Source organism: Contarinia nasturtii, unplaced genomic scaffold (genome assembly GCF_009176525.2).
Source record: "Contarinia nasturtii isolate CC-2019 unplaced genomic scaffold, AAFC_CNas_1.1 Cnas_scaffold_1037, whole genome shotgun sequence".
NCBI lineage: Eukaryota > Metazoa > Arthropoda > Insecta > Diptera > Cecidomyiidae > Contarinia > Contarinia nasturtii.
In genome coordinates this window covers 4,635,104-4,653,796 of record NW_022198383.1, presented here as the reverse complement: position 1 = coordinate 4,653,796, position 18,693 = coordinate 4,635,104, and the positions used below count along the sequence as shown (strand labels likewise).

The window sequence follows — 18,693 nt, the reverse complement described above, 5'->3', positions numbered from 1 at the left end:
AACCGCAATACACTGCTACTTTGCATAATTTGAGTTTGGTTCATTAAAATAGTTACATCAAATTAAAGTTGTTTGTCATCAGGTCTCATTTGCATTGACAAGCACAGCATCAGTAGCAGCGGCAGCAGCATCCAAACAGTCACATATCTTATGCGCCACATATTATGCATCAATAAAAATCAATTAAATTTGCAACTATCATCGTTGTTTTTTCTCGTCTCGTCTCGTGTCTGTCGTCTATGAAAATTCAATTTTAACAAGATAGGCAAAGGCATACCTTCGCCGAAAAAAAAGTATTTGCTTGGGGCTGAAACTGAATTCGCAAAATATTTACAACAAACAAATTGTTGCATTTTATTGGCATCAGTTTGATCGAAGTACCGTAATAGACACAAAAAATAAATAAATTATGCTGTAGTAACGATTTGTGCCCAAAATTGTAATGCATAGGTTAATTGAACATGGAGAACGATTTAAGTCTTGTGGTTTTTTAAAATTGTGGTGAACAGCATGAGCATCGATTTGCGTTTTAAATCGAGCAAAATTCGCGATATGTACTAAACAGACTGTTTTATTTCTTTCTTGCATATTGACTTTAACCCGAAAAAAAAAGAACACTCGACGAGGCTTTCGTTAAATCAGTGATATTCCACGACCGAAACAATCACGAGGTTCAATAAGGAATTCAAATTCAAATAAGTCACATAACAGAATATCATATTAGAACGCGAACGCAAAAAGGGAAAGAGAGAAAGATAGATCACATTTGCATCGAATGCACATGGTACGGCGTCAAATGTATCGACATCGAAACAGTGATTATTATGGTCTTCTTGTTCATTCACTCAATTCGCCTATTTTGAATGTCGAGCTGAATTTTGATTGGACTTCATCGACGTACACATATCGGTGAAGCATGCATGGTATCCATATTCGCCAGCGCAATGAATGTCGATATTTATAACAAAGAGAAAATCGCACGAGTGCATAAACACTTTGATTGTTATTGTTATAATGCATAAGACGACATAAAATATGCAGAAAAGAGAAACGCAAAAGGAGCCAATGGAATATATGTATCGAATGCCGGAGAGGGAGAAGGAGGAGGTAAAAAATAGTTCAATTATTGGCCCGGGGTGATCACGGATTTTGAGTTCGGTTTTGTTCTATCATTTCATTTTTTTCCCGAGCATAACAACACCGTATGTTATTCGAGCCATTGTACTGATGGCAGGCACAAAGCGGCCTTTGATTCGCATAATGACTCGTATTATTTGCTCTCCACTAAAGTAATCATTGAAGTTTAATCAACAGAAAGTCTGAGAAAAACAACGTCATCTAGAAAAAACCGCTTATTTCCGAATTAACGCGATTTTTTCTTTTGCCTGTCTTCAGCATGGATTAGAATCGTTCTGCAAAATGCATTCATATCGAATTCGGATGACCAAAAACCACATTTTTATCTCTCATTACATCATATCAATTTGATTTTTTCTTTTGAGTGAATTCAATAATAATAATTCGATTTTTCCCATCGTATATCAATTACACGATTTGCATTTCTTGCATAATCCCGATGATAGAGTAATATGAAATTGGTTTAAAAGAAACCAAATCGTTGTATTTTTCCAATCAACCATTCATCCGTGGACGATTCTCTTCGACAGTATGATAATGTAGTAATCGTAATTACGTATGACGAAGTCAGATGGTCATCAATGTCATTTTTCATTACAGCGGTTGAAATGAATGGAATTCAATAAATGTTCATGGAAATATTTGATGCACATTCAATCGGTTTTTTTGTTCTTTCTTTCGAAATTCCATTTGTCGATATCGATATCATTGGTTCGGTTCCGCAACAAAGACGAAGTCACATCCAATTCTGCACATAATAAGTTAATAAGCAGCGTCTAATGAAAACTATTTTGCGTCAACATAAAATCAAATTATCTCACACTTCGCAACATTGTGTTAAACAAGCAAAGTATCGCATATGCAAAATTGCGCACTTTTTTCCTCTATTTCTTTTTTGTTCGTCTTGTTACTTGATGGGAAATAAATGATTGAAACTGATGCAAAGACACGTCTGATTTATGTTGAGAGCCGGCTTAACATGCAATGTGCCCTGCAAGAATTTACACTTTGCTATTACGAGAGAATGAAGAGACAGAGTCAAGAGAGTGCGCATCTATTGCCCGAAACAATTGAATGATGTGTACATGTGATTGGTGATCACCCAAGTGCAGCTAATTTGTAATGATAATAATCCGTCTTTGGCTGTTTCTGTTTTCGCAACAACAACAGAAATGCGGTAAGAAAAAAAAAACGAAGAATATATCAGGAACAATGAAAACTCACACATACTCAAGCGAATGCAATCCCAATGCAATGTGCTGCGCGCTTAGAACCACCAATGAAAAAAATAGAAATGAACACATTAAATCTGCTTTAGTTGGCAATTCGAGTCGACTTTTACATGCAATTCTCGCTAGATTTTTTTTCACGGATTGTCTGACAATTTTTCTCTCTTCTTGCTGATAATTATATACTTTTTTCTATCAGAATTGAACTGAATGTGCTAATGTGTTCCGTACTTATCTAGTGTTTTTCTGATTTTTTTTCTTCTCGTATTTTGGCTTTTTTCCTTTCTATTCTTCGTCATTTTGATTAATTTAGCGCTTGTTTTTCATTTCACTTGTTTTGGTTTTGCGCGTCGTCGATCATTCAATCCAATCAAACGAAGTGTTTTTTTTCTTGCTATACATATAAATAAACGATGCTAGAGACAATATTGAGTCGAGGCAATTGAACCACAATGATTAATGGATGTATCGATATGGCTGTGTCTTTCGTGTGCCTTCTCTCTTATTCAGTTTCCTTATTGCCAATTTTTGAATCGAAGTGATCGCGCATAGAAATTCGCTGATTTCGTCTAATATAATTGGTTGTAAACGATTCGAAAAAAACGTGTTTATACTTTCAAATTTGCACAGATTAAAAATGCGCCAACCATCCAGCCAGCCAGCCAGTTAGACTGTCAAATACACATAAACACACAGCGAGTGTGTGTACTCTTGGCTCGTTAAAATCATCGAACAATTTGCTTTATTCCATTCCCGTTGTTTTCATTCAAGACAAGATCACTTGAAATTCTCGCTCGTTCATAAGCTCAGCAGATCGCTCACACAATCAATGGTTTTCGATAGTAAATACTTTTCATCACAACAATTATTTTCCTGGTTAATTAATCGTGTGCGCGCCAGTTGAAAGCCGAAGCGAGTGTGAATATCATTTTCAAGTGTCATACGGTTCAAATTGAATGCCATGCCATCCACTCTACACGACGACCTATTCGGCCAAAGTTACATATTTTCGGCATTTTCCATAAATTGCCACTTCTATACTATAGCATACATACTGATGATTTTGAATTTGAACAAAATAAAGACGAACCGCAAAGCAAATCGTGCAACACGAATGAGAGGTATCTTTTCTTTTCTTCTTTTGTTACAAAGAAGCGTTTTCATTCATTTGTTTAACTGTCATCACATTCCAATAACGAACGAAGTAGACAAAAAAAGATGAAAAACAAGTTCCATTCAAATGAAAACAAACAACATTTATGTTTAAGTGAAAAATGAATTCGGCACTTCTAATGGAAACACACGACGCACCTCATGTGCAATTGTTAGCGCAACAAAGATCGATTGACACTATGAAACATTTTTTCGTCTTTCAATTTTCGATGAATTCATTAATTTTTTTTATTTCAACATTATTACATTTGAATAATAGTCATTCGTTCACTTAAAAATGAAAAGATAGTCGTGTGTCTTTAGTTTCAAAGAGCGTCACCAAAAAAATGAAAAAAAAAATCATGTTCTCGTGTGTTTAAACACATTCTCCGGATGAACATTAAATTGCATTCGCTTTCAAAATAATACAACTTTCAAAATCACTTTCAGACATCCTGAAATAAAACGAAGCTCGTAAACTTTCATGTGACATTATCAATTTATAAATGCTGTTTTACCCCGTTTTGTGCATAAAAAAATTGCGATTGTATTCGCATATTCAAGTTCTAAGCGTAAAATAAAAAATGTGTCCACTTTGTTGCTAAGTATACGCCAAATTCGAGTTATTTAACAAAAAGCACGCACAAAATTTGCATAAAATATATATATTGGTTGCGTTCAAACAAAGTAACGCGCGCATGTAATTCTAAGAAGCAATAAAATGTTGTCCATTCACAGTGTGTATTGTTTCGATCCACCAAGTGGCCATAAATCAGAAAGTGTTTTGTGATTTGTTGAATGCATTTTATGGAGCGGCCAGACGGACTCCAAATTCAACGCATTTTGAGTGTGTGAATTTAAGTACTCTGTGGTCATACTGCGTCAGCATTGTAGATATTTTGCTTCCGCCATGGGATGAGTGAAACCCTTTCAATTTCTGATCGCAATCGCAATGATTGAATTCTCTCCTCTTGTACAAAAATCAGGTCACACACTTGCATGTTATGGCTATTTAATATCAGTTTGCGGTTATTGTTTTCAGTTGTTATGATATTACGAAACGTGACGAAAGAGGAAAACCGTTTATGCACATTTGCAAAAGGCTACATACTTAATGTCAGCCACATTAAGGACAACGAGAACGACGTAGAACTGAGTGAATAATATAAAAATAACCTAATAACATCCGTATTTCGGTTATGTTCGATAATCGATTCACCATTTTTATACATTATCTTCGTTTTTGGTAGTTTCTCGGTTTTGAGTCAAATCTTTTGACGATGTCACCACATACAATATAAGTAAATAAATAACATATCCCTTGGGCAAATCTGTGCATACAAGAGAAAACGTACCAAATAAGTATAAATAAAATGCACTTTTTGGAAATGTACATTCACCAATACCTATGTAAACACGACACATGGGCTATATGCAACCAAATCGTTGCGTGCCATTGCATTAATGAATCTTATGCATTAATAACAACATCCGAGAGTGGAAAAGAGACGAAAAGAGAGCGAAAGGCAACACAGTGAATGAAACACTCGACAGCAAAGTAAATTCACAAAAAAAAAGCAGAAACCTAAATAATCACATAGTGTCATGACTACGACGAAGTACGAAATTAGTTCGGTTGAATGCAAACCGAACACGAACAACGGCATTGAGCACATTTTAATTATATGGGATCAAAAGTGCATATTTTGAATGCTGTGATATCGCTGCTGCTACTTCTGTTATTGCAATGTATTTTCATAAATAGGTGCATTTTCGATACTCAAGAATAATCGAAACAGCTTACCGTCAGAAAGGATTTCAGTATTACAGACATGTGAATGGATCGTAATTGATGCTGCTGATGTAGCATGCATCGCAATTATTATTTTCTCCTAATTTGCTGTAGAAGGCACACATATAGTATTCGAAACTTTTTTTTCGTCAAAATTGTCATTTACCGCAGCATTATTATTATGGACCATAATTTGGATGATTCACAAGTCTGAAAGCGAGAGTGGCAAAAATATTATTTCAAAAATGATCGACACATATCGAGAATTTATTCGACTCAAATAAGTGTGATTCATTTAATTTTTTAGAAGAATTTGCTTCAATTTTACAATAAACACTTATAATTGTTTGGCCAGTATTCACGCACTATTTAAGATCATAAAAATATTTTAAATGACCGGTGAAAATGACGAAGTCATAGTTCAGGCAGAAATGTGAAACATTTTAAAGTATAGTGGCAACAACATAAGGTGCCCAATCGAAAAAGGGACGGAAAGTGTTTTTCTGTTCCTTGTTTGCGTCATCAATTCGCTTTTTTTTAAGTATATTTTTGGCTATTCTGTGAATAGCAGACTTCCTTTATGCTTTCAACCGACTAAAACAATCTTTTGTATTACATACTTGTACCATATCTATACACAATTTGTACACAATGCGCATAGAGAGAATGTGAAATAAAATGTAATATGTATGTATGTGGAAATGTTTTATGTGTATCCACATATAAAGAAGCGAATCAAAGACAGAAACGAAGAAAAAAACAACAAGCCAAAGTGAAGTAGACGAAGAAAAAAACAAACGAACGAGGAAAAAAATGATCAAAAAACGGCACAGAAAAGCAGAAAGATACTGAACTAATACGTGTATGATCGTAATATTCATATATTAAATGAATAAACAACATAACACAACACACAACTGTGCCTCACCAACACATTTACAATGGTACCGAACCGTGGGAACGATGGCAATATCGCTTTCCACTTCCATGGCTCTTTCTCTTCTCTTCTTCGTTTTCGAGTTTCTTCTTTATTTTTTTTTTGGTTTTTCTACACATATTCTTCGTCATATTCGGTTGCATATACATATATTCCGACGGACCAAGATTGGTTGGTGTTTTGTTCCTCAATCGAACAGAACCGAGAGTATGCTTACTCTGTGCTGTGTGTTGTGTTTAATCGTCGCGATTGTACGCGCACTCACGTCTCTGCGTCCATCTCCTCTACGCTCTATGTTCATTGCACACCAAAAGATTTTGGGTATGTGTGTGTCTGTTTTTTTATTCGATTTAAAACTGCACATTGATGATGGATTTCACGTTATACACGAAGAAGAGTGCCTCTCTTCTACTCTCTCGTCATTGATGCACAACCAACAAAGAAATGCGCATATCTGCATGACTGTGTTTATGACCATTGTTCGAGTTCTAGGGTAAAATATATCGCTGTTTGTAACACGATCAAAAAACTACTTGAAATGCACACACAGACACACCAACACCGCGCGATTCATGAAAATTGGTTTGGATGATACACTTTGCCAAACCAATCGCTCACATCAATGCCATTCGCTCACATGCATGCACACATTCACCAGTGATAGTTTCAAATAAACTCAATTCATACAATACCAAATGATTCATTTCTTCTTTTTTCCATTTTTTTCATATTTGCTTCTTCATTTTTCTCCTCCGCCTTCTAAGTATTTCCCTTTTCGTTGCATTTAGTTTTCTTTTCTTTCATAATTTTTTTTCTTTCGTTTCATTCTTAAAAATGCATTCATTTTTTCGCATCGTTCAATCAACAATTTTCTGTTATTTATGAGACCATGAGATCGAATACTTCACACATGTACTCACTGCGATTAGATGAGAAAAAACTCGATCAGATTCAGAAGGGAGAATGGAGTATACAAATTGGCTATGCTTACATGTTTTTTTTTTTTCATCGGAAATTTGCTATACCTTTTGGAGCTTTTCTACATTCACCGAACAATCGGCTAGGCGAATCAAGTCAAAAAATGACAAACTGTTGAAACCTAACCGAACATTTATGATTATCGATTTTTGTGAATTTTATTCATTCTTTATAGCTGTGAGCACACATAAATAAAAAAACTACATAAATTCGTGGACTTAATGGTTGTTCTTCTAAAGAAATCAGATGAGTTATCGTCAAATATTGAATCAAATCAAATTTATTTCGAGTAGAGCACAAAAAAATTGACGAAAGATAAATGGCAAAAGCAACTGTTTGATTTTGATTTTTATGGCTTTTTTTCGTTGGATTAACATAATTTAAATTTGCTCAAATAAAACCGTATCATTCAAATTTCAAAGGGATTATTGGTCTTCATTCAACTAAACAAAAATATTTTCTTTTCTTTCCATACAGGTTTTCAAGGTGTCAATTGCGAACAAAACATTGACGATTGTCCCGGAAATTTATGTCAAAACGGCGGACAATGTGTTGACGGCGTAAATTCGTATCGTTGTAAATGTTCACCAAATTATACGGGCGAATATTGCGAGAATGACATTGATGAGTGTCTTACACGGCCATCAGTTTGTCAAAATGGTGCCACTTGCACAAACACGAATGGCGGTTATTCTTGTATTTGCGTAAATGGATGGACGGGTCCTGATTGCAGTGAGAATATTGACGATTGTGCTGATGCAGCCTGTTTCAATGGCGCTACCTGTATCGATGGTGTTGGCAGTTTTTATTGTCGTTGTATTCCGGGCAAAACAGGTTTATTGTGCCATTTGGACGATGCTTGTACATCGAATCCTTGTCATGCTGATGCTATTTGCGATACAAGCCCAGTCAATGGATCATACACTTGCTCCTGTGCATCGGGCTATAAAGGAGTCAATTGTACTGAAGACATTGATGAATGCGTTCAAGGATCACCGTGCGAACATAATGGTATTTGTGTCAATACGCCCGGTTCATTTGCGTGCAATTGTTCACAAGGCTTTACGGGACCACGCTGTGAAACCAATGTTAACGAATGCGAGAGTCATCCATGCCAAAACGATGGCAGTTGCCTAGATGATCCAGGAACATTCCGATGCGTGTGCATGCCAGGTAAACTTTTTTTTCTATTTTCATTGAAATGAAATGCGGGTTTTTTTAACTAAAAAAAGAAGAAGAAGATGAAGAAAATAATTCACATTAATATGCAAATATTTTTCCGATCAATTTACCGCCATTTAATTGCCGTATTACTCCCGTTTGCCTTAGAGCGAATCGTGTATGCTTACCGTGCATTTTTTTTATTGCGATAAATAATTTACACAAATTCCTCTTAAATTTCATCCGCATCTAATTATGATGATATTTATATACTGAATATATGTATTTTTTTCACTTTTTGCTTTAGGCTTTACTGGAACCCAATGTGAAATCAACATTAATGAATGCGAAAACTCGCCATGTTTGAATGGCGGCAGTTGTATGGATATGATAAATGGATTTAAGTGTGTTTGTCCGATTGGATTCAGTGGATCTCGTTGTCAAACCAATATCGACGATTGCATGTCTCAACCGTGCCGGAACAATGGAATTTGTCATGATTCGATCGCAAGTTATACGTGCGAATGCCCTCCTGGTTATACTGGATTCTCATGCGAAACGAACATCAACGATTGCCAATCATCACCATGCTACCGTGGTACATGCATTGACGGCGACAACTCATTTACATGCCAATGCAATCCAGGCTATACGGGCGAATTGTGTCAAACCCAGATCAATGAATGCGAATCAAGTAAGTTATGCAGAATTTTTGAAATTCTTTCGTAATGACATGGACACGAAAATGGTGTTAATCTCTTTCATTATTTTATTTTTAGATCCTTGCCAATTTGAAGGTCATTGCGAAGATCTCGTTGGTGGTTATCGATGTCGTTGTAAACCGGGAACATCTGGCGAAAATTGTGAGGTCAATGTAAACGAATGCCATTCAAGTGAGTAACGAAGTTTTTTTTGCAAATTCGAAGCAGATTTGAAGAGGTTTTTATTAAATAATTGCATCTTTTCAATAGATCCTTGTCGCAATGGAGCAACATGCATCGATGGAATCAATAGATATACTTGTAAATGTGTTCCTGGTTTTACGGGTGCACATTGTGAAATAAATATCGATGAATGCGCGTCAAGTAAGTTTCATTCCCTTCATTCTTTTTAAGATGGTTAAAAAAAGCATATGCTAAATGTTATTTTCTTATAGATCCGTGCGCAAACAATGGTGTTTGTATGGATTTGATCAACGGTTTCAAATGTGAATGTCCCAGAGGCTATTATGATGCTCGTTGCTTAAGCGATGTCGATGAATGTGCATCAAGTGAGTAGATAGCAAAACGAAAAATTGATTCTTTTCAGGATTCTCAAGAATAAAACTAATAATTTGTCACATTCTTTAGATCCTTGTGTTAATGGCGGCCGTTGTGAAGACGGTGTGAATCAATTCATTTGTCAATGCCCTTCGGGCTATGGCGGAAAACGATGCGAAAAAGATATAGATGAATGCGATTCAAGTAAGTGTCAAAACCAATTGTATGGGTGAGAATAATATTGACTTTAAGCAGAGAATTCTTAAAAGTGCATCATATTTTGTATGGGATTTACATAAGATGGAGACGGCTTGAAAAAATTAAAGTCATTATTATTCAGAGCCACACAATTTTTCAACAATCAATTGACGAGTAAAAATATAATATTAATAATTTCAATCAAACAGACCCTTGTCAACACGGTGGCATTTGTATCGACGGTTTGAATTCGTACACTTGCAACTGTATGCCTGGTTATACTGGTGAAAATTGTGAAACAAACATCGACGATTGCGTTGCTCAGCCGTGTCGCAATCAGGGTTCATGTATCGATTTGGTGAATGGCTACAAATGTGTTTGCAAGATACCATACACCGGTAGAAATTGTGACTACAAAATGGACCCATGCCATCCAAATCAATCGATCCATCCAAATCGTTGCCATAATGGTGCAAAATGTACGCCTAGCTCGAATTATCAAGATTTCTCATGTACTTGCCCCCTCGGCTATACCGGACGTCTTTGCGATCAAGACATAAACGAATGTGCATTGCAATCGCCTTGCCGCAATGGAGCTACTTGCAAAAATGTACCCGGTTCATATCAATGTTTGTGCGCTGAAGGTTACGAAGGCAGAGACTGTACCATCAATACCGACGACTGCGCTTCTTTTCCATGCTCCAACGGTGGAACTTGTTTGGACGGAATTGGTGACTTCACTTGCTTGTGTTTGGATGGATTTGAAGGGAAACACTGTGAAATCGACATCGATGAATGTGCATCAAGTAAGTATAAATTACATACAAGATATTAATCGATTTGCTAATAAAACTACTTAAGCCAAATAATCTAATGAATGTAATGCCAATTCTTTTTAGATCCTTGCCGTAACGGGGCTACATGCAATCAGTATGTAAACTCATACACATGCCGATGCCCACTTGGTTTTTCGGGAATGAATTGTCAGACGAACGACGAAGATTGTACGGAAAGTAGTTGCATGAACAAAGGAACTTGTATTGATGGTATCAATTCGTACAATTGCTCGTGCTCAGCTGGTTATACCGGATCGAATTGCCAATATAAAATAAACAAATGCGATTCCCAGCCTTGCCGCAATGGTGCAACATGTACCGATCACAATAACGACTATTCATGTCATTGTGCATATGGATTCACTGGCAAAGACTGTACGGAATATGTTGACTGGTGTTCACAAAATCCTTGTGAAAATGGCGCATCTTGTTCACAACGTGAAAACACTTATAAATGCAGTTGTTTATCAGGCTGGACCGGAAAATTGTGTGACGTCGAAATGGTTTCATGCAAAGATGCTGCCATTCGCAAGGGTGTCAATGTAAAAGAATTGTGTAACAATGGAACATGTGAAAACTTTGGCAATTCGCACAAATGTCATTGTCATTTGGGCTACACCGGATCGTATTGTCAAAAGGAAATCAACGAATGTGAATCGCAGCCATGCCAGAATGGAGGAACATGCAAAGATTTAATTGGTTTCTATCAATGTATTTGTCGTCGTGGATTCCAAGGACAAAATTGTGAACTAAATATTGACGACTGCAGGTTATTTCAATTTTCAATCAATATATTAGAATTATCGATGAATTAAAAATTAAAGACTAAAATGACAATAATTTCCATCCATACCGAAAGAATGCATTGAAGAAATGTGTTTTTTACGACCAACTCAAGTTTTTATTACCGTTTAAGTAAAAAAAATAATCGTTTACTTACTTTATTGAACTATTTTGGGTTTCGCAAACTCAGTGTTTGGTTAAGATATCTTATCTCGTTTGAGATAGTAAGATAAGATAAGATAGATACTATCTTTTATCTTATCTAGATGATTTTAGAAACTTAAAAAATTATCTTACCTTTATCTTATCTTTTGGCTTATCTTTCATCAATTGTCGGTATGATTAATTTGTTCATTGAAGCGAAAATGATCAATTTCATGACTCGATTCGTCAAAATTATATTCGAATTCTTCGTTATTAAATTCCATTGCACGCTCATTGAAATCAGGTTGATTGCATTCAAGAAATTTAGAGAAATTCACCTTCGTATTGCATAAACGGCATAAACTCGAATCGCTTATTTTGTGCACTGGCAGATCATATTTTTAAAGGCTTTTATAAGTATTTTGGTCAAAGCATCGTATGATTGTTTGCCATTTATCTGTCGAAAAGCTAAAACAAACGATCCCCTCTGATAGGACGATAAATAGTGCACAGTAATGCGTATAAAACTACGATTTTTAGATAAAATCGAATTTGGAATTCCATCGTGTTACGCACGGTGTTCGCAGAACAAATCCGACAACTTCAACGCACGGTTCATGGGCCCGATTACTCCGACCGATTAATATCCATAGTGCGTGAAGTTTGTTTTTAGCAGATATTAATTAACATTCTTTTTTTCACCTTGACATTTTTTCAAAATTTTATTCAAATAATTTTCGTTATCTTATTTTTTTATCTTATCTTTCCGAAAGATATCTTATCTTTTATCAAAAAGATAAGATGAAAATCTTGAAAATATCTAGATGAATTTCGGAAAATTGAGATACTATCTCAAAAGTATCTAGATACATTTCAGATATCTTAACCAAACAGTCCGCAAACTGTAGCAGCGTTTGAGATTTATGTCTCATTCTCCTCAAATGACTAACTCGAATGACCACTCGATGCGAAATGATGCAGTTTATTTGACAAGTGGTGAAGCAAAAACTCACACCATGACGAAAATCCCCGTTATTTGTCATTGAGACGCACTTATTTTGTACAAAATTTTGTCGATTTTCATGGAAAATCAAATTCTTAGATTCTTACTGAAATTACTCATAAATCCAATTTGAGATTAAATTTTAATGTTGTTTATTTTCTTTTTATTTAATAGGCCGATGCCCTGCCGCAACGGTGGAACATGCCATGACCTTGTCAATGGTTGTAGTTGCTCATGCCCGCCGGGAACACTTGGTATGTACTGTGAAGTGAATATCGATGATTGCGTTTCTGGCGCCTGTCACAACAATGGAACTTGTATCGATAAAGTTGGCGGCTACGATTGCCTTTGTCCACCTGGATTTGTTGGATCACGGTGTGAGGGTGATATCAACGAATGCTTGTCGAATCCTTGCTCAAGCGAGGGTACACTCGATTGTATTCAATTGGTTAATAACTATCATTGCAACTGTAAACCGGGCTATATGGGACATCATTGCGAGATTAAAATCGACTTTTGCGCGACCGCGCCTTGCCAAAACGGAGGATTGTGTTCGGCTCGTGCTGGTGGATATCATTGCGAGTGTTCGGAAGGCTGGTATGGAAAATTCTGCGAAAATTCAGGCCATGATTGTGACGCAAGTCCATGTGTTGTTGGCAACTGTGAAGTTGTGATTGGTGGTGGCTATCGTTGCATTTGTCCAGTTGGAACAAGCGGTGAAAACTGTGAAATCGACACATTCGATGAATGTAATCCGAATCCATGTAAACGGGGTGCTGCTTGCGAAAATAAACTCGGCGATTTCATGTGCTATTGCCCAGCAAAATGGTCAGGAAAAACATGTAACGAATTTGATCCATCATACAAGGGCTGGATTCCAAGTGGCGGAATGTTACTTGATTTGGAACATCAACGAGAACAATGTAATAAGAAAGGTTGCGGTTCAAAGAGAGGAAATCGTAAATGTGATGAAGAATGTAATACATATGCGTGCGACTTCGATGGCAATGATTGTACACTTGGCGTCAATCCATGGGCCAATTGTACGGCAACAACGGTCAATTGTTGGGAAGTATTTGGAAATGGTGTTTGCAATGATGAGTGTAACAATCAGCATTGCTTGTTCGATGGTCGTGATTGTGATAAGCGATTGAGACCATGTGCATTCGACGCTTATTGTGCTGAAAATTATGCAAACGGTGTTTGTGACCAAATGTGTAATTCGGCTGAATGTAATTGGGATGGATTGGATTGTGACAAACTTAACACCCCAAAATTGGCTACGGGCATGATTTCAGCGATTTTCTTAATGAGCGAATCAGAATTCAAAGAACGTTCGATTCAATTCTTGCGAGATATGGGCCATCAATTGAGAACAAATTTACGCATTAAAAAAGATAATTTGGGCAACGACATGATTTATTCATGGCATGGTGATATCGATGAAATGCAAACATTTTCGAAGAAAGCCATTCAAGTCTTTATGGAAATCGATAATAGCCGTTGTCAAGCCATTTTGGGAGCGGAATGTTTTGAGACTGCACAAGATGCGGCCGGTTTCATTGGAGCCAGTGCACGTGTTATGTCAAATCCAGATTTCAGACTCTACAAAGTGCGCGGTGTAAATAGCCCAGATGAACCCATGGGCCCACCGGCTAATGGAAAATATGTAGCATTGGGCGCATTCACTATTATATTGGCAAGCTTCTTGCTCGGTATTATGATTACAGCGAAACGAAAGCGAGCTTATGGTCAAATTTGGCGTCCAGAAGGATTTTTCACAACATCATCGCGTAGTGGACAACGTCGTGGACCGGATGGCCAAGAAATGCGAAATCTGAATAAAAACTCATCATTGGCTTGCATTGATGCCAGTACAAATGGTCAAATGGGCCATTCACATCAGTGGTCAGACGATGAATCTCAAGTACCGAAGCGAGGCCGATACGAATACGATCATACAACATCTACCGATTATGAAGAGCCAAACAATAGATGCTGGACCCAACAACACTTTGAAGCAGCTGCCATTCGTATTCCGGCATCGATTATGACACCACCATCACACCATGAAAAGCACGATGTTGATGCACGTGGTCCATGTGGAATGACACCATTGATGGTTGCCGCTTCACAGGGTGTTGGTGTTGATTTGGTGGGTGAGCTAAACGAAGATGAAAGCACCGTTCAAGCAATATCGGAACTATTGGCACAAGGCGCTGAATTGAATGCCACAATGGATAAAACTGGTGAAACGTCACTGCATCTATCGGCTCGTTATCAACGTGCAGATGCAGCAAAACGTTTATTGGACGCCGGAGCTGATGCAAATTGTCAAGATGCTACTGGCCGTACACCATTGCATACAGCAATTGCCGCTGACGCTATTGGTGTATTCCAAATACTATTGCGTAATCGAGCCACAAACCTTAACTCACGAATGCATGACGGAACGACTCCATTGATTTTGGCCGCACGTTTGGCTATCGAAGGTATGGTTGAAGATCTCATTACGGCCGAAGCAGACATAAATGCAGCCGATAATAGTGGTAAAACGGCTCTGCATTGGGCCGCCGCCGTTAATAACGTAGATGCTGTGAATATTTTGCTAATGCACCATGCCAATCGTGATGCACAAGATGAAAAAGATGAAACACCACTGTTTTTAGCCGCTCGCGAAGGATCACTCGAAGCATGTAAAGCTCTATTGGATAATTTTGCTAATCGTGAAATTACCGATCACATGGATCGTTCACCGCGTGACGTTGCATGCGAACGACAACATAATGATATTGTACGACTATTGGACGAACATGTACCACGCAGTCCTCAAATGATGCCAATTATGCAAAACACTGTTGTCAATTCACCACCATGCCAATCGCAATTGGTTAGCCAACCAACCGTTATTCCAAACAGTGGAAAACAGAATAAACCACAAAAGAAGAAACAACAAAAAGCGTCCGCATCAAATAACAACAATAATCCAAACAGTCCAGACGATGAAACAACGTTGAAACGTAAATCAACGGCCAAAAAGACTTCAACATCAACAAAGAAAACAAATGCACAGCCAGTTTTGCCCGATATTCAACTATCGTCGGATGGTGTGTTCAGCACTGAAGATTCTCCAGTCGCTAGTTTGCCAAGTCCTATACAATATGATACAGCCAGTCTTTATTCGAATGCATTAGCTCATCACGGCATTGATGTGATGACACCTAAACAACCTCCAAGCTATGATGATTGCATCAAGGTTTGTACATTTGATCATTTTTAACATGCCTGATTTTATCAATTTTTGTTTTTCTTTTTGTCATTTGCTTCTTCAGAATGCTCAGTCAATGCAATCGTTGCACAATATCAATTTCGATAATTACGGTTACACAATGGGTTCACCATTCCCAGATCTCATGAACACACAACGAAGTGTTCCAAATGTCAATAATATGGGTGATCAAGGATTAAGTCCACCATACTCGAATCAATCGCCACCATATTCGGTGCAAAGTAATATGGCTCTTTCACCACAAGGCTATATTGGTATGTATTTTCAACTTTCTCGTTAGCATCCACTATATTTCAGGGAAATGTTGAATTAATTTTTAAATATTTGCGTTCGATTCGAAAAATTTAGATTCGCCATCACCGGCAAAGAATCGTCCATGTTTGCCAACATCTCCAACGCACATTCAAGCGATGAGACATGCAACACAACAGAAACACGGTGCTCAATTACATGCTCTCAACAGTACCGGGTCGTCGGTCCAATCACCGCTCAGTAGTTCATCATCGCATTGTTCAAACAGTCCCCATAGTCAATCTCAGCTGCAACACATGCAACAACAGCAATTGCAAATGCAAGCTCAACAGCAACAGCAGCAGCAACAGCAGCAGCAACAGCAACAGCAACAACAACAGCAACAGCAGCAACAGCAACAACAGCAACAACAACAACAGCAGCAACAACAACAGGCTCAACAGTCTCAAATGCAACAACAGCAGCATGACTTTCTTCAACAATTACAACAACAAACACAGCCCCAAGTGGTAGGCAATTCAGAACTTTTCTTTGGAAATTCATTCAAAACTAACCGAACTCATTGCAATTTACAGTCACAACCACAGCAAGACCAAAATCAAGCGTCCAGCACACAACAACAAAATGATGGATCGAACAATGGTGCAATAATGGATTTTGAATACGAATTGAGCATGGCCGAAATAGCTAGCTATTGCAGCATTACAGGTAAAAATTTGTCTGCCAAACATTTTAGCAGTTGTGATGAAAATTGGAAATGGTGTCTAACAAAATATTTGCATTCTGATTGTAGGTCAAATGAATCATGGTTCGATGTCACAGCACACAAATTCCACGCAATCATCGCCACATTCGCAACAAAATTATTATCAATATTTGACGCCGCCAAGTCAACATTCCGGCGGAATAACGCCACAACATATGACCCATACACTCGATAGCTTCCCGACACCATCACCCGAATCGCCGGGCCATTGGTCAAGCTCATCGCCGCACTCAAATTCTGATTGGTCCGAAGGCATCAATTCGCCTCCGGCAAATAATATGAATTATATGGCAAACACAGGTGGCAATCAAACAAACAAAGGAACTGATGCGATTTATATTTAAATCAATTAAAATACGAATACGATTAGGATAATCAGAAATTATCATTGAAAAATTGTACATAAGATACGATGTTTTTTAAAAAGAACAATTTATGAACTTTTTATCTGAATCTATAGGCTATTCAACACATACGCATGAAAAAACAAAAGACAAAATATCAATTTATTTTATGTAATTTTAAATGCATATAATTTCACTTTAATTGCAATTTTGTTTTTCTCAAATCAACAGAAAAGTTGCATAACTGTAAAACGAAGAAGAATGGAAAAGATATTATATACATACATTCGACTCTTACGTAGACGAAGAATTATCGTTTTCATAATAGCATAATATTTCGAGTTTTTAGAAATTAGCCAATCAAAACGAAAGAAGATAACTAGGCTTTATAACGTGTTAATTAGTATGGTGCCATCGGTGCGCCGTTTTATTAGACTTTTTTTTAAATGAAAAAAGAAGTAAAAAAATTTTTTGATCAAAATCTTTTCCCTTTTTCTTTGTTGAGCTTCTTTTTGAAAAGAAAAACTTTTAAAAATTTTTTTTTATCATTCGACAAAACTATTTGATTTTAAACTAAAGACGATTTGATTAGATATATTAAGAGTATAGAAAAAAGCGTTGCTTTTTTACATTTTATTCATTTTATAAAATCGACCGATGTACTTTGTTGAAAATTCGCCAGCAAAAACAAGGCGAACATTTTGCATTTAAAAAAAAAATAAAAATAAAACACACACAAACATTTAGTTCTACAAAGTTACAAACGATTCGAATTAATTGATCTTATATAAACGTTACGATTCGTGATTTATATCAAAATGCATTCGGGTGGCAAACAAAATTGCCCCCCTCACTAATTATTACTTTAATTTCGAATAATTTATGTTCAGTGTAAATAAAATACTAGCCGAAATAATACAGAAATTAGATGGAAATAGAGTTCAAAGTCTAGAGAATAAATAATAGTGATTAGTTTTATGTGAAGACTGTGCAAATGTGAATCGTTTCACCCTCAATAAGATTTCTTTTTTATTTCTATATCTTCTCAATATTCAATTCAACAGCAATGCAGCGTGCAAACAACAGAAACAATTTTAATTTTTTTTCACTTCACACAGATATTTTTTTTCTCATACCACTGCAAAGCATTTTTATTTTAAATAGCAGCAACTTTCTATTTCTACACAAATTTGAACATATAAGAAGTCTTTGCGTTTGTTTCACTCATTTTGTACTAACGATAATAAGTCTGTTTTGTTCATGTTCAAATCAATAAACATAAACCAAAATTAAATGAAACTTTGGTCATGCATATTACTGAATAAAACAATATGCATTAATCATTTTTCGAGAATCGAAAACAAGCGCAAATGTTATTGAGGAATAAATCTCATTTATTTTATGTGCCCGTTATCATGTATTATATAAAAAAA

General features: G+C 36.6%; 1 protein-coding gene across 1 annotated transcript in view; it reads left to right on the top strand.

Moving 5' to 3' along the window:
- LOC116344530 (neurogenic locus Notch protein) overlaps nucleotides 1-18,240 on the top strand; it is a 99,585-nt gene extending 81,345 nt beyond the window's left edge. Inside the window, exons 6-18 of the mRNA XM_031773132.1 lie at nucleotides 7,703-8,398; nucleotides 8,694-9,080; nucleotides 9,166-9,279; nucleotides 9,358-9,471; nucleotides 9,543-9,656; nucleotides 9,736-9,849; nucleotides 10,053-10,649; nucleotides 10,743-11,448; nucleotides 12,784-15,865; nucleotides 15,942-16,152; nucleotides 16,247-16,659; nucleotides 16,726-16,858; nucleotides 16,944-18,240. Coding sequence (XP_031628992.1) covers nucleotides 7,703-8,398; nucleotides 8,694-9,080; nucleotides 9,166-9,279; nucleotides 9,358-9,471; nucleotides 9,543-9,656; nucleotides 9,736-9,849; nucleotides 10,053-10,649; nucleotides 10,743-11,448; nucleotides 12,784-15,865; nucleotides 15,942-16,152; nucleotides 16,247-16,659; nucleotides 16,726-16,858; nucleotides 16,944-17,260 — 6,998 coding nt within the window. The 3' untranslated portion in view covers nucleotides 17,261-18,240. The remainder of the gene's footprint in view (nucleotides 1-7,702; nucleotides 8,399-8,693; nucleotides 9,081-9,165; nucleotides 9,280-9,357; nucleotides 9,472-9,542; nucleotides 9,657-9,735; nucleotides 9,850-10,052; nucleotides 10,650-10,742; nucleotides 11,449-12,783; nucleotides 15,866-15,941; nucleotides 16,153-16,246; nucleotides 16,660-16,725; nucleotides 16,859-16,943) is intronic.
- Nucleotides 18,241-18,693: the final 453 nt, after the last annotated feature.